Source organism: Microtus pennsylvanicus, chromosome 12 (genome assembly GCF_037038515.1).
Source record: "Microtus pennsylvanicus isolate mMicPen1 chromosome 12, mMicPen1.hap1, whole genome shotgun sequence".
Taxonomy (NCBI): Eukaryota; Metazoa; Chordata; class Mammalia; order Rodentia; family Cricetidae; genus Microtus; species Microtus pennsylvanicus.
Window position 1 is genome coordinate 564,342 of NC_134590.1, and position 13,376 is coordinate 577,717.

Below are 13,376 nucleotides of genomic sequence, written 5' to 3' on the forward strand. Positions count from 1 at the left end.
ACAGAAACGTCTAGAGAGAAAACAAGGGAAGTGGCAACACCAAAGCCTGAAAAGTCAGAAACCAAAGCAGAGAAACAGCACAGCACAGAACTCGACTGGGAGACAGCACACTCACCAAGAATGTGGGCCACAGCCTGTGCTCCCCAAGACAAACACCTGTTAGAACACACTAATAAGAGACAATAAGTGTAAAGCCAACACCAATTTCTCCTTAGCTGGTTTGGTGCGTTATTGTGTATCACACGCTTCAACTGTACCACACAGATGCCTTGGGAAGATATTATAAGCACCAACCATCTTACAGGCAAGGAAACTGAGGAATAGGCAGAGTGACAGTTATGAAGGTGTTACAGCTTAAGGTTAGGGTTAGGAGGCGAGAAGATGGGGCTGCAGGTGAGGACAGCCACATCAGTACTAAAGAGTCGTTCCCCTGGGCTCTCTGCACAACTGGACTGTCAACCTGACATACCCAACTCAGGAAGTGCCTCCTTCGTCTGCTCCGTGGGCACATCTGCAGGGAATTTCCTGTACTTTAATTGATAGAGGCGGGCCCAGTCTACGAGGGGGGGTAACCTCTGAACTGTACTGTGTTGTGTAAGAAGGCTAGGTGAGCAAACCAAGGAAAGGAAGGCACCACGCAGTGCTCCTCTAAGGTCTCAGCTTCAGCTCCCGCTTTGGCTGCCCTCCATGACGGGCTTATAACCTGGAAGTCAATATATTCTTGCCTTCTCAAACTACTTTTGGCCAGTGTTTTATCACAGAAACTGAGAGTAAACTAAGAGAGAAACTGGTACCAGTAACTGATACTGTGATGGACCTGACCCTGGCTTTAATGTCTTAGACTGTTTTACAGGATGAAGGGAGAAAATTTGGAGCTTTGGGCTGGAAAACTCATTGAGTGCTCTGGGCTTCATGAGTTAATTGTTCAAGACAATTGGAGAGAAACACAGACAGTGAAGGCCTGGCTAGTGAAGTTTCAGAGTAACTCAGACTCCACCAGGGAGGGAAGGAGAGAGGGAAGGAGAGGGTAGACTAGGTTAGCCGCAAACTCAGAGACCCACCCGCCTCTGCCTCCTGAGTGCCGGGATTAAAGGTATGAGCTACCATGTCTGTTAGATGATATTTTTCATTAAGAATTTGTAACTTCTGCCGGGCGATGGTGGCGCACGCCTTTAATCCCAGCACTCGGGAGGCAGAGGCAGGCGGATCTCTGTGAGTTCGAGACCAGCCTGGTCTACAGAGCTAGTTCCAGGACAGGCTCCAAAGCCACAGAGAAACCCTGTCTCGAAAAACCAAAAAAAAAAAAAAAAAAAAAAAAAGAATTTGTAACTTCTGGTGAGCTGGAGCTGGAGAACAACTGTGATTAACTGGAGACCAGAACCTCTGAAGTGACAGTTGATGATGGTTAGCTGGGGCTAAAAATATCAGTTGTGCTTAGTAAGAGACCAGCATCATGGAGGTGAGATCGTTCAAGTATTCCCTCAGGATCACACACAGAAACTATGGTCCAGTGGGGGGACCTATGTGTGAGGGGCGCGTTAATGACGGCGCAGCCTCAGTTGCAGTGAAAACCCCGAGACTGAAGGAGTCATGAGGAGAACCTGAGGCTTACTGCCATGTGGGACTGGAGTCTCCCTGATGAGAGGCCAGGAGAGCTACTGACGAGCTGGAGATACTAGGGTAGTGAGGAGACCATCACAGACAGAGGCAAATGTGGAAGGGAGTTGACCTGAACCTAATCTGAGACGAGCTGTGTGTTCTAGGCATGACAGAGGCAAAGAAGGGAGCTGCCCAAGCCCTTTGGAACCCACAAGAACCAAGATGTCAGACACTGAGCCACAAGATTTTTGGAGCTACACTACTGGACTTTGGTTTTCCTTAACTGTGATTGTTTTTTGATATTTTTTTTCCCTTTCCTTTTCTTTTTTTTTCCAGACAGGGTTTCTCTGCATAGCCCTAGCTCATTCTGTAGACCAGGCCAGTCTCGACTGGTCTGCCTCTGTCTCCCAAGTCCTGGGATTAATGGCATATGCCACCATCACCTAGCAACTGAACTTTAAAGTCCCACAGTGTTTAAGAAGTTTCATCACTTTAAAGTTGCACTATATTTTATATTCTCATATTAACATAAAATCCTGGGACAGATGAAAAAGGAAAAGGTTATGGTTTAGTAGTGATATGTTTATATGTCAAGTTGACAAAGACAAAGAGTAGATTTGTTATAGCTAACGCTGGTTGGTTTGTTTGGTTTTTGAGACAGGGTTTCTCTGTAGCTTTGGAGCTGTCCTGAAACTAGCTCTGTAGACCAGGCTGGCCTCAAACTCACAGAGATATGCCTGTCTCTGCCTCCTGAGTGCTGGGATTAAAGGTGTGCACCACCACCACCACCCAGCTAGGTTGTTTTTTTGACACATCTAGAGAGAGGGGACCTCAACGCAGGAACTGCCTACATCAAAATGGGCTGTGAGAATGTCTGTGGGGCATTTTGCTGACTGATGACTGATGGAGGAGGGCTCAGCCCACTGTGGACACTGCTACACTAAGGAGGTGGTTCTGAGCTATAAAAGAAAACTAAATAAGCAGGTCATAGAAAGGAAGTCAGTAAGAGTGTTTCTCTGTGGTCTCTGATTTGGTTCCTGCCTCCAGGTTCCTACCTCGATGTCCTATCTTGGCTTTTCTTGATGATGGACCATAAAGTGAAAAATGAAACAAATCCCTTCCTCCCCAAGTTGCTTTCAGTCATATTGTTTATCATAGCAACAAAAAGGTAAACTAGAACCTGGACACTGGAGGAGCACAAACTCCATGCAGAGATCAGCACAAATAGCATCCTCTAAATATCAATGAAAAGAAGCAGAAAGTACTATAGCCGAGCAAGGAGTTCAGGTGGACACAGGAGAACACTTATCCAGAAAGGCAAGATGACAGCCTTCATGCCTCTGCAAAAGATAGGGTTGTAAGGCACAACTTGTGTCAGGGATTGTACCCACGGCACCCAGGAAGTGTGCAGCCCGTGTGAGACCAAGTACACAGAGTTTAGCTCCAAAAGCTAGACCACTACGAAAACAAGAACAAAATTCACTCCCTATATATGCTTTAAGAAACACTTAAACAAGTAGTATATTTGGTATAAAAAAGAAAAGGACACAAGCAATGACCAGGCCTGGGCTAGGGTTAGATACCTAGTGGCTTCCAAAAGCATAGGACTGAGTCCAGGCAAGGAACACTATTGCTCCAGAAATGCTGGCAGGCACACGGCCTACAGAGCAGGGCTTATGAAACCTGCTGTCACCTGCTACTACTGGTGCTCAGAATCAGCACAGCAGATGAGACCGGGGCCCCTCCAAGATGACTGCATTGCTTGTGCACACAAGGGTTGTCAGAGTGGTCCTCTCACCACAGGAAAGAACACTTATCCCACATTTATCTGCAAACCCACCCTATTTCTGTGGTGCCGACTATCATTAACTATAGAAGTGGACATGTTAAAAAAAGATTCCACCATTCCAGCCAATGTTTCAGTTACTATGTTACTGTGTCTTCTAATAGGGCCAAGATCACCCCACTATATGCAGCAATCTCATGACTACTGATGCGCATTCATCTCCCACTAAGTCATATAGTGGCTCTTTCCTGTCGACTTTGGCATCATGTCTAAAGTCAGAACTGGGGAAGGACCTCTCTTTCCCAGGAAATCACATAAAAATCCTTGATGGTGGTGTGCACTGGTTTGTTGCCTATTCCCAACATGCACTGATTATTACATGCTGATCCAATCAGCTAAGTTCTGTTTTCAGTGGATTGTCTCAGGTTTTATGTAAGACAGCATTTCCTAGGAATACAGCATCTGCTCCTCTTAACTGTCTCATCCGTGTTTCCCTGCCCCTGGGAGAGGGCCTCTAAACACAGTGACAGCCATGGTATTTCCTTACTCCCGTTTTAGTAAGACAATGATCCTATTTTATCAAAAGCATCAAAACTGTTAGAACTCACAAACTAGGAAGTTCTGTAGACAGGGATATGGAGTTTTATCAGATCCTTCTGTGGCACTTCTGTCTTGATATGGTTTTTGTTTGTTTGGTCTGGTTTTCTCAGCTGATAATGTGGCAAATAAGACATGGGGAGTTCTCAACATTGCACGCCCACTTCCCTTGGGGGCACAGCAGAGAAGGGACCACACCACTAATAGTGAGTGTTTCCATGGATGTAGAAAACAATCTGATTGTGAATTCTGTATGTCTGAAATGCTCTACAGTCACCATGTACTGCTTTGATTGTTGAAACAAATAAATAGCAATATAGAGAAAAGCTATGATATTTTATCCTGTTACAGTTTCATGAGACACTGAAGTATGCACGCATGCCAGGGTTCACAGAGGAGGCATTGTCACCTGCTCGTCACTCCTGTGGTAATCGTTGTCCTCCTCCTGCTTCTCTTCTGCTGTCTCTTTATTGGAACTGTCGTCTGCTTTGGTTTCACCTTTTAGCACAAATAGAAAATGTTGTACAGGTTGAAATATCTCTAATCCAAAATTCAAAAACTCTAGTATGTAAAACTTTTCGAGGTGTAAGTGTAAACTTCTAGACTTAACCCCATATGACAGGCTGTATGTAGAAAAAGGCAGAATTAAAATATTATATGCAACTTTTCCAAAATGAAAAAAAAAAAAAACAAATTCTGAAACACTTTTGGCTCCAAACATTTTGGATGAGCAAAACCCATATAAGAAATCCAATGTTATAATACTTGTAAAAGTTCACAGTATATTAAAAATGATGCTGACACTCACACATACAAAGAGCCCAGTGATAGCAGTTAAAACTATTCTACACGTCAGCTAAGGAACGAAGCAACTTTGTGGTAGGAAACCCTATGACTGCAGCTGAGTGAGGCAGGTCTTGGATTATGTGTCTTGAGGGGCTCAGTGGATTTGGACTAATGTCTTAAGGGACTCAGAAGATGGAGAAGTGACCAGAATTGGTGAGCAAAGCAGAGACAAGCCTCCAGGACCACTCAGTACTCACCACAGCAACCTTAGTCCTCTAAGTAGTCTAGCTCGTGGAGCCTTGCTGTTGGACACACGCTTGGGACCAGATTCCCACTTCCATCCACCCTAACCTACCCCCGCCCACGCGTAGTCTGGCTCCCACAGAGATCTGGATATTCAGCACATACAGGGTGGTCTTCAGTGGTCCTGCCGGCAAAGTGCCAGCACCCAAGATTTGAATAATTTATTAAATACAGACTTTAAAAGCACCAATTAATTTTATGCTCAAATCCAACTGGCATTTGACCTCTTTATCATAAAGTAAGCAAAGTTAGAATCTTAAGGATATCCACTTTCTACCGTTTTTTCCACATGACCTCTAGGTATTTTCTATATCTCTTGTAGTCTAACCCACATGTCCAGCTACCAGGGTTGATGAAGATCCTTTTCAACAACAATCAGAAAATGGGCAGACCACCTAAGCCTTGATAAAAAGTGCTCTGTGAGAGAAAGCCTCTGAATTGCATTGTGGCCTAATGCAGCAGCTACTCACCATTGCGGGGATCTAAGTGCTGTTTTGCTGAGCACGCCTCCCCCTTGATGTCACCTGGTACCTCCATGCCCAGTTTGTGATAGAATTCCCTCTGTTTCCTCATTTCCGCTATTAAGAATGGAAACAATTTTAATGTTCAATAGGAAAGGACTTAAATAGTAAAACTGCTCACTGATGTCACACAAAGAAACTTGCAGATTAGATGATGAGTCTGAAGCATATACTAGTAAGAAAGTAAGCACAGGTCGGAGTGGGAACCGTAATGCCCATGCTGCAGGTATCTGAGAACACTGAGCCGGGACACAGGTAGGAAGAACTGGGGCAGCAAGACAGGCTCTGGAGATGTAGGGATCCTGCTCCGGGACTATGACACAACCTCCTCAGCCCTCTAGGATGGTGTGGGGTTATTCGTCACGTGGAGCATGACAGATCCTATGGAAGTAGTTTGAGGGACTCCCCAGACTGTGACAGGTCCCGAGGAAGTGGCTCAGATAACTCTTCACACATCACCACTAACAATGTGGCTGTTAGTGCATTCTTATATACTATACGCCGTTTTGGCACAAGCTACTGAGTGCTTCCACTGTCCCTATAGCCACGATGGTTAATAATCTACAACCATCTGGCTGCCATCAAGTGCAGAAGAGTTCTCACCGGGCTGAGGGTAGTAGATGCACCTGAAGACAAGAACAGACCCAGAACAACCCTGTCCCGGAAGACTGTGTTTGTGTGCCAACGTCCCTTGGTCACATCAAAGATTACAACAGTGGCCATGTCTGTCTTGTACTGGGTGAAGACTGCCCCCAACTGGCTGTAGGCAGCAGTGGCCATGAAAGAAATGTAAGAAAAAAAGGAAGCAGAAACCTCCAGCTTACAGAGAAAATTTATTCTTAAAGACAAGCATCTAGTCATGAAGCTGTCCAGCGTTTCAGATTACTGTGTTTTTCAGGATTACTATCCAAGAAAGCAGCATGGTCTGTCCTTAAATGGTCAGCATAGAAGCTCCATTAGCTAGAGGAAATTATCAATTACAAAAGACAAAATCTGCTTCTGACTTTCAGCAAAAGTTCCATCCATGATACTAAAATTCAAACTCAAATGACATGCATCAGATCCTGGCCACTGCTCAGAACACAAAGGAAACTTAAAATGATTTGTTCAAACCAAAAATCTACAAGTAACTCAGTAAAAGACTTCATATGTAGTCCACCAAGAAATGCTTTCTTTTCTTTTTTCCTTTTTTTTTTTTTTTTTGGTTTTCTGAGACAGGATTTCTCCGTAGCTTTGAGGCCTGTCTTAGAACTAGCTCTTGTAGACCAGGCTGGCCTCAAACTCACAGAGATCCACCTGCCTCTGCCTCCAGAGTGCTGGGACTAAAGGCATGCACCACCACCGCCCTGCAAGAAATGCTTTCTTAAATAAACTTTAATTTTTTTTTTTCCGAGACAGGGTTTCTCTGTGGTTTTGGAGCCTGTCCTGGAACTAGCGCTTGTAGACCAGGCTGGTCTCGAACTCACAGAGATCCGCCTGCCTCTGCCTCTCAAGTGCTGGGATTAAAGGTGTGCGCCACCACCGCCTGGCTAAAAATTTTACTTGTTTATTTTTTAAGACAGGGTCTCATTAGGTAGCACTGGCTGACCCGGAACTCATTGTGTAAACTAGGCTAGCCTCTAAGTCACAGAGATTAGCCTATTTTTGCCTCCTGAATGCTGAGGTTAAAAGCATGTTGTTTGTAGGCTGATCAGTGCAGCTGTTTTACTCTCTGAACTTCAGGCAAGCTTTATTTATTAAAAATACAAATATCACTACAGTATCATGCCTGGCCTTATTAAACTTTTCATCTGCACATTAGTCTTTCCCTGTAGACATGTAACCCCTAGGGAGCCCAGAATATGTTCTGGGCATGTCCAGCCTGAACAGATGCTTTTTTGTTTTTTTTTTTTTTTGTTTTTTTTTTTTTGTTTTTTTTTTTTTTTTTTTTTTGGTTTTTCGAGACAGGGTTTCTCTGTGGCTTTGGAGCCTGTCCTGGAACTAGCTCTGTAGACCAGGCTGGTCTCGAACTCACAGAGATCCGCCTGCCTCTGCCTCCCGAGTGCTGGGATTAAAGGCGTGCGCCACCATCGCCCAGCTGAACAGATGCTTTGCCAAACCTGACTGTACCGAAGATGTATAAACTGTGCATCTGGCCAGAAAAGGAACAGTTTTAGAGTGGAGGGAAGGATCAGAGATGGTTCAGTGGTTAAAGACGCCTGTCACCAAGACTGACAATCTGAGTCTGAACTGTGACCCACATGGTGGAAGAGAGAACTAACCGCTACAAGTTGTTCCCTAACTTCTGTATCCAATCATAGCACATAGATTAGGGAACACATGCATCGCCACATGTACACATATATACATAAAATAAACAAATGAAGAGGGGTTCCCATTACAACTGTATGAAAGGCAGCCCTGAAACCAGAGCATGGAACAGTTTTGACAAAGGGAAGTCACCCAAAGTAGCCTCACAAAGAGTTGTGACCTTAATACCAAAGGCCCAGAGATCAATGATAAGGAAGTCACCAAAGACAGAAATAACTCAGTATCTATCACCCCGTTTACTGCCTATTTCCTTATTTTTTTCACCTATCATAATAAAAAAGGATAAAAATAATAATACCCCCCGTGTGGTCTGACATTGAAATGTCTTTTTTTAAAGTTGCCAACTCTGGGGCTCTTGGGGGGTGACTGGATAAGGAGAGCACTAACTCCTCCAGTGGGTGATCCGACTGCATTAATGAGAGGTGTAGGAAGTAGGCCCCTCGGCAGGCTTCTGAAGAGGAGCTTGCTCCTAGTCCTTATTTTCTGTTTGCTCCTCTGTTTCCTAGCCACCATAAAGTAAGCAACTTTGTTCTGCCATTCCCTTTTACCATGGCCCACAACTAACAAAACCAGATGACCATAGACTTAAAACCCTAAAACAGGACAAAACTCTAGGGTGTTTGTCATAGAAACAAACAAACAAAAAGTATAATATGGCCAATGTCAGGTGTGTACAGATACAGAAACACAACCCATTAATCCCAGTGAGTTCAAGGCCAGCTAGAGCTAGTTAGACCTTACATACAAACAAACAAACCAAAACAAACAAACAGATACAGAAATTGGAAATTTCTGGCTATATATAATTCATTAAAATTTAGTCAACAACACAAAAAATTCTGTTAGTAATCTATCTAAAAGGTGAGCAAATCAACCTGTAAGGAAGTTTTATTTGTAACACTGGAGAATCACACACAACTTAAGAGCCGCATTAGCAACACTGGAGCTGAGCCAGTTACATTTGTTCTAAGGTTCATGCTATCTCCTCTGCTCAACAGCATCCCTACAGAGGCTGTGACTATTTCAGCACTGTTAAGAATCAACCGGCAAAGTAAATCCAACAGGTGCCTCATGGGACCAGAGTAAGGTCACTTACCCCAAGGAATCTTATGCAGCCACTGCAAACGGTGCATGTGGCAGGGAGATGCAAGGAGATGCACCATGGTGGAGTTATGGAGAAGATCGACTGTAAATCATGTGATCCCCACATACTCAAAGCAAAGCAAAGCAAAGCAAAGCACAGGATTCTCTTGGAATTTAGAAGCAGAATGGCATCTGAGACTCTACAACTATTCCCAATAAAAACACTCTGCCACTGAGTTGACTTGAATGAGGTGTGTCTGCTAGTCCCAGTTAAGATCACATACTGGCCCTCACACAGTGAGAGTGAGTGACTCAGTACCCCACTCACCAACAGACAGGTCATCCACACAGAAATTAAACAGAGAAGTGCTGGCACTAACTAGTCTCATAAGCTCAATAGATCTAACAGATATTTATAGAACATTTCACCCAAACACAAAGGAACATGGCTTCTCAGTAGCTCTAAAATTGAAAATACACTTGGACACAAGCAAGTCTCAACAGATACAAGAAAACATTCTGCATCAGAAAGTGTGTAAACTCATGGAAACTGAACAACTCACTACTGAAGGAAAAATGAGACAAGATAGAAATTAAAAACTTTTTTTTTTTTGGTTTTTGGAGACCAAAACTACTCTATGTGATTTTGGAGTCTGTCTTGGAACTCACTTTGTAACCCAGGATGACCTCTAACTCACAGAGATCCGCCAGTCTCTGCCTCCTGAGTGCTGGGATTAAAGGCGTGCGCCACCACTACCCAGCAGAAATAAAAACATTTTAGAATTGAATGAAAATACAACATACAAACTTATGGGACACAATGAAGGCTATTCTAAGAGGTAAGTTCATAACACTAGCGATATATTAAAAAACTGAGATAGGCAGGGGTGGTGCACTCGGGAGGCAGAGGCAAGGGATCTCTGTGAGTTCAAGGCCAGCTTGGTCTACTGAGCTAATTCCAGGATAACCAGAGCTACATAAAGAAACCCTGTATCAAACAAACAAACAAAAACTCAAACGACCCCCCCCCCAATTGGAGAGCCCTCATATTACTAATTTAATGGCACATTTGAAAGCTCTAGTTAAGAGGCTTAATTTAACATTAGTGCAGCCATGATAGGCTGTGGACCAACAATCCTGGGATTAGGCCTCACCCTTACAATAACCAGGAAAAACCACAGACTGTACCCTGTGGGGGACCAATCAGAAGTGAGGCAAGAACCAGCTGCTCCAGAACATTAAGAATAGCTTACATAATCTTTATACAGACTGCCAATTTCCTTGCAGCAAAGCCAGTACCAATCACTGCTTGACAAAACTTGTTACCTCACTCCTGCCCAATCTGAATCTAGAATTTCCCTCCCCTCCCCCATCCTTTACTCCTTAAAAACCCTGCCATAGCTGAGCGCAATGCTCTCCCTGGTCCAATCACTGTGTCAGAAGGAATGGTGAGCCCAAGCTCGGGCTTGCAATAAAGGTTCTCTGCTTTTGCATATGAACCTGGACTTCTGGTGGTCTCTGGGGGTACATGATGCAGGCATAACGCTAGAACAAAAACAAGGAATAATTGTAGTAATAGGGAGCGGCGGCGGGGCTGCGTCCCCCAACACCCCAGCCGCCGGCTCGGCTCGGCTAGCTTATGCCCCAAATAATTACATGGACACTGTATTCTTTTAAACACTGCTCTGGCCCATTTCTAATAATCTATGTAGCGCCCCTAGGTGCGCTTACCGGGAAGATTCTAGCCTAAGTCCATCCTGGGTCGGAGCTGGGGCATGGTGTGCGTCTTCCCTGGAGCAGGTAGCATGGCATCTCTCCTGCGTCTGCTCCGGAGAGCGGAGCTGTGGAGTCTGACCTCACTTCCTCTTCCTCCCAGCCTTCCCTTCTGTTTACTCCACCCACCTAAGGGTGGGCCTATCAAATGGGCCTAGCAGTTTCTTTATTGCTTAAACAATGAAATCAACAGATTGATATATGACACTCCCCCATCACTTCCCCTTTTTCTGTTTAAACAAAAAAGAAAGGCTTTAACTTCAACCTAGCAAAATTACATATAACAAAACAGTTATCAAGTAAAAGTTACATCAGAAACATTTATACATATAACAAAATTGACCGTAAATCTCTATCAATAAAGCAAAATCTATACTAATGCAAATTATTCATGTCTATATCATATCCCTCTTCAAATGTAAAAGAACATTTATAAACAATTTTTGGGAACATGGGCGCAGTTTTTTCTCTCCAAACTGCTTCCTGCTGAATGGGGGCGTCGTTAATTAGGTCTTTCATGGTATAACCTGTGTGCTAGTTTCATCTCAGTTGGCAGTTGAGCAAAGCAATTTTCTGAAGATGTTCACAGCAACCCTTCAGGAGGACGTGGTCCATCATACCAAATCGGGATAAATGCAATCCACAAGGTCTGATCCTCTGTGAAAACAAAAGAAGAATCTCTTTTCCAAAGTATCATATCCTTAGATCCAAATTCTGAAATCATAACCTCATGATATCCATTCTGGTTCCACTTGGCAGCCCATATAATGAAATGTCTCTCTGTACTTAGCTCCTTCACAGTCAAAAATTTTAAAGAAAACACAATAATACAAAGAATCCAGACTCTCTGTAAATTTTTCATCTTTACGCGGCTTATTTTTACTCTATCACTTTACTTTATTCTGTCTCTTTAAAGACTTTACCTTTTTTTTAAACCATTAACTTTATTCTCTATATTCTTTTTCTTCTCTGTCCCAAGCCTACGTACATTCATCGAACAGTGTGACTCATTCAGTGGTCTGAATCTGTCCTATTGTGAATCTGCAATTTTTTACTATCCAGGAGCACTTTTGATTTGCGCCTTTAAATCACTAGGCGCTTAAGAATCTAAGCTGCGACATTCCTAGGTTAACTTTTTGTTTTTTTTGAGTGTATATCTGTAGACCTGGAATAACCCTGTAGACTAGGCTGTCTTTGAACTCTCAGAGATCCGCCTGTCTCTGCCTCCCAGGCATTGGGATTAAAGGTGTTTGCCACTACACCTTGAACTCACAGAGATCTGTTGTCTCTGCCTTCTAGGCACTGGGATTAAAGGCGTGTGCTGCCACACCTTGAAGTCACAGAGGTTTACTTTAAGAATTTTAACTTTTAGTCTGCATATATTTTTAACACACTTTAAACCATTCAGAAATTTTCTTTGTCTTTGAATCTCTCTTTTTACTGTATCTCTCTCTCTTTTTCTGACCACATAAGGCTTTAATTTACCAAGCAATATCAGTAGGACTAAAGGCGTGGCTTTGCCAGCTAGATCCAGTCCATTCCTTAGCTTTCCAGCCTCATGGCGGATATACAGGCTGCAGCCATGTTTATAGCCACAACTGGCATTTCAAGGTACCTGCCAGCCAGAGAGCTACAACAGACAACACTCAAGTCCTCTCTCGGTAGCCGGCCCTCCTGCCTCAAACAGTCAGAGTTTGCCCTGGCAGGATGGCCCAGAAAGCCGGTATTTTGAAACAACACAGGTTTGTTCCTGCTGCTGAGTCAGGAATATTTCAAAATGGAGGACATACCATTTTGTGCTAGCTCTGGGGCCACCAGGTAGGAGCGGCACTCAGCACTTTAATTCTGAGACTGAGTGTGCAGCACAGAAATTCTTTTCATCCAAGTTACATCCAAATCTGACACGCAGAGCACTGCGCAGTCTGAAAACACGTCCCTGTATGGCGGCAGGAATCCGCCATGCTCTTCCGCCTGCCTAAGCCTGATTCTGCCTTCTGTCCAGGAGCAGGCGGGAAGCTCTGAGTCATCGTCAAGGTCTCAGAGCACTCTCCTTCCTATCCCAAGCGGGAACACAAACATAAAGCCAGAGTCTGCACTGGCGGCACAGCCCCAGGAAGCCACGCTTTGAAATGACACAGTGTTTTTTCTGCTGCTGTTGCTGAATCAGGAAATCTCTCTACAGCACGCCACCAACAAACAGCAAAAATCTGTGTTAAACTCTCTCTCCCTTATTTTTAAGCCTTCTCAGGTTTTTTAAGTGGGTTTAGTCCATCATGTTGGGCGCCATTTGTAGTAATATGGGGCGACGGCAGGGTTGCGTCCCCAAACACCCCAGCCGCCGGCCCGGCTCGGCTAGCTTATGCCCCAAATAATTACATGGACACTGTATTCTTTTAAACACTGCTCTGGCCCATTTCTAATAATCTATGTAGCGCCCCTAGGTGCGCTTACCGGGAAGATTCTAGCCTAAGTCCATCCTGGGTCGGAGCTGGGGCATGGTGTGCGTCTTCCCTGGAGCAGGTAGCATGGCATCTCTCCTGCGTCTGCTCCGGAGAGCGGAGCTGTGGAGTCTGACCTCACTTCCTCTTCCTCCCAGCCTTCCCTTCTGTTTACTCCAC

At 44.2% G+C, this 13,376-nt stretch overlaps 1 protein-coding gene across 5 annotated transcripts in view; it reads right to left on the reverse strand.

The window, feature by feature from the left end:
• Positions 1-13,376, reverse strand: part of Pcgf3 (polycomb group ring finger 3) — a 48,747-nt gene that overhangs the window by 16,733 nt on the left and 18,638 nt on the right. For 4 of the 5 annotated variants that reach the window (XM_075944475.1, XM_075944474.1, XM_075944473.1 and 1 more), the window contains 2 exons: positions 5,542-5,649; positions 4,392-4,480 (listed from right to left, as the gene is read on the reverse strand). In XM_075944475.1, coding sequence (XP_075800590.1) covers positions 4,392-4,480; positions 5,542-5,649 — 197 coding nt within the window. The remainder of the gene's footprint in view (positions 1-4,391; positions 4,481-5,541; positions 5,650-13,376) is intronic. The other variant, XM_075944477.1, reaches the window with a different exon arrangement.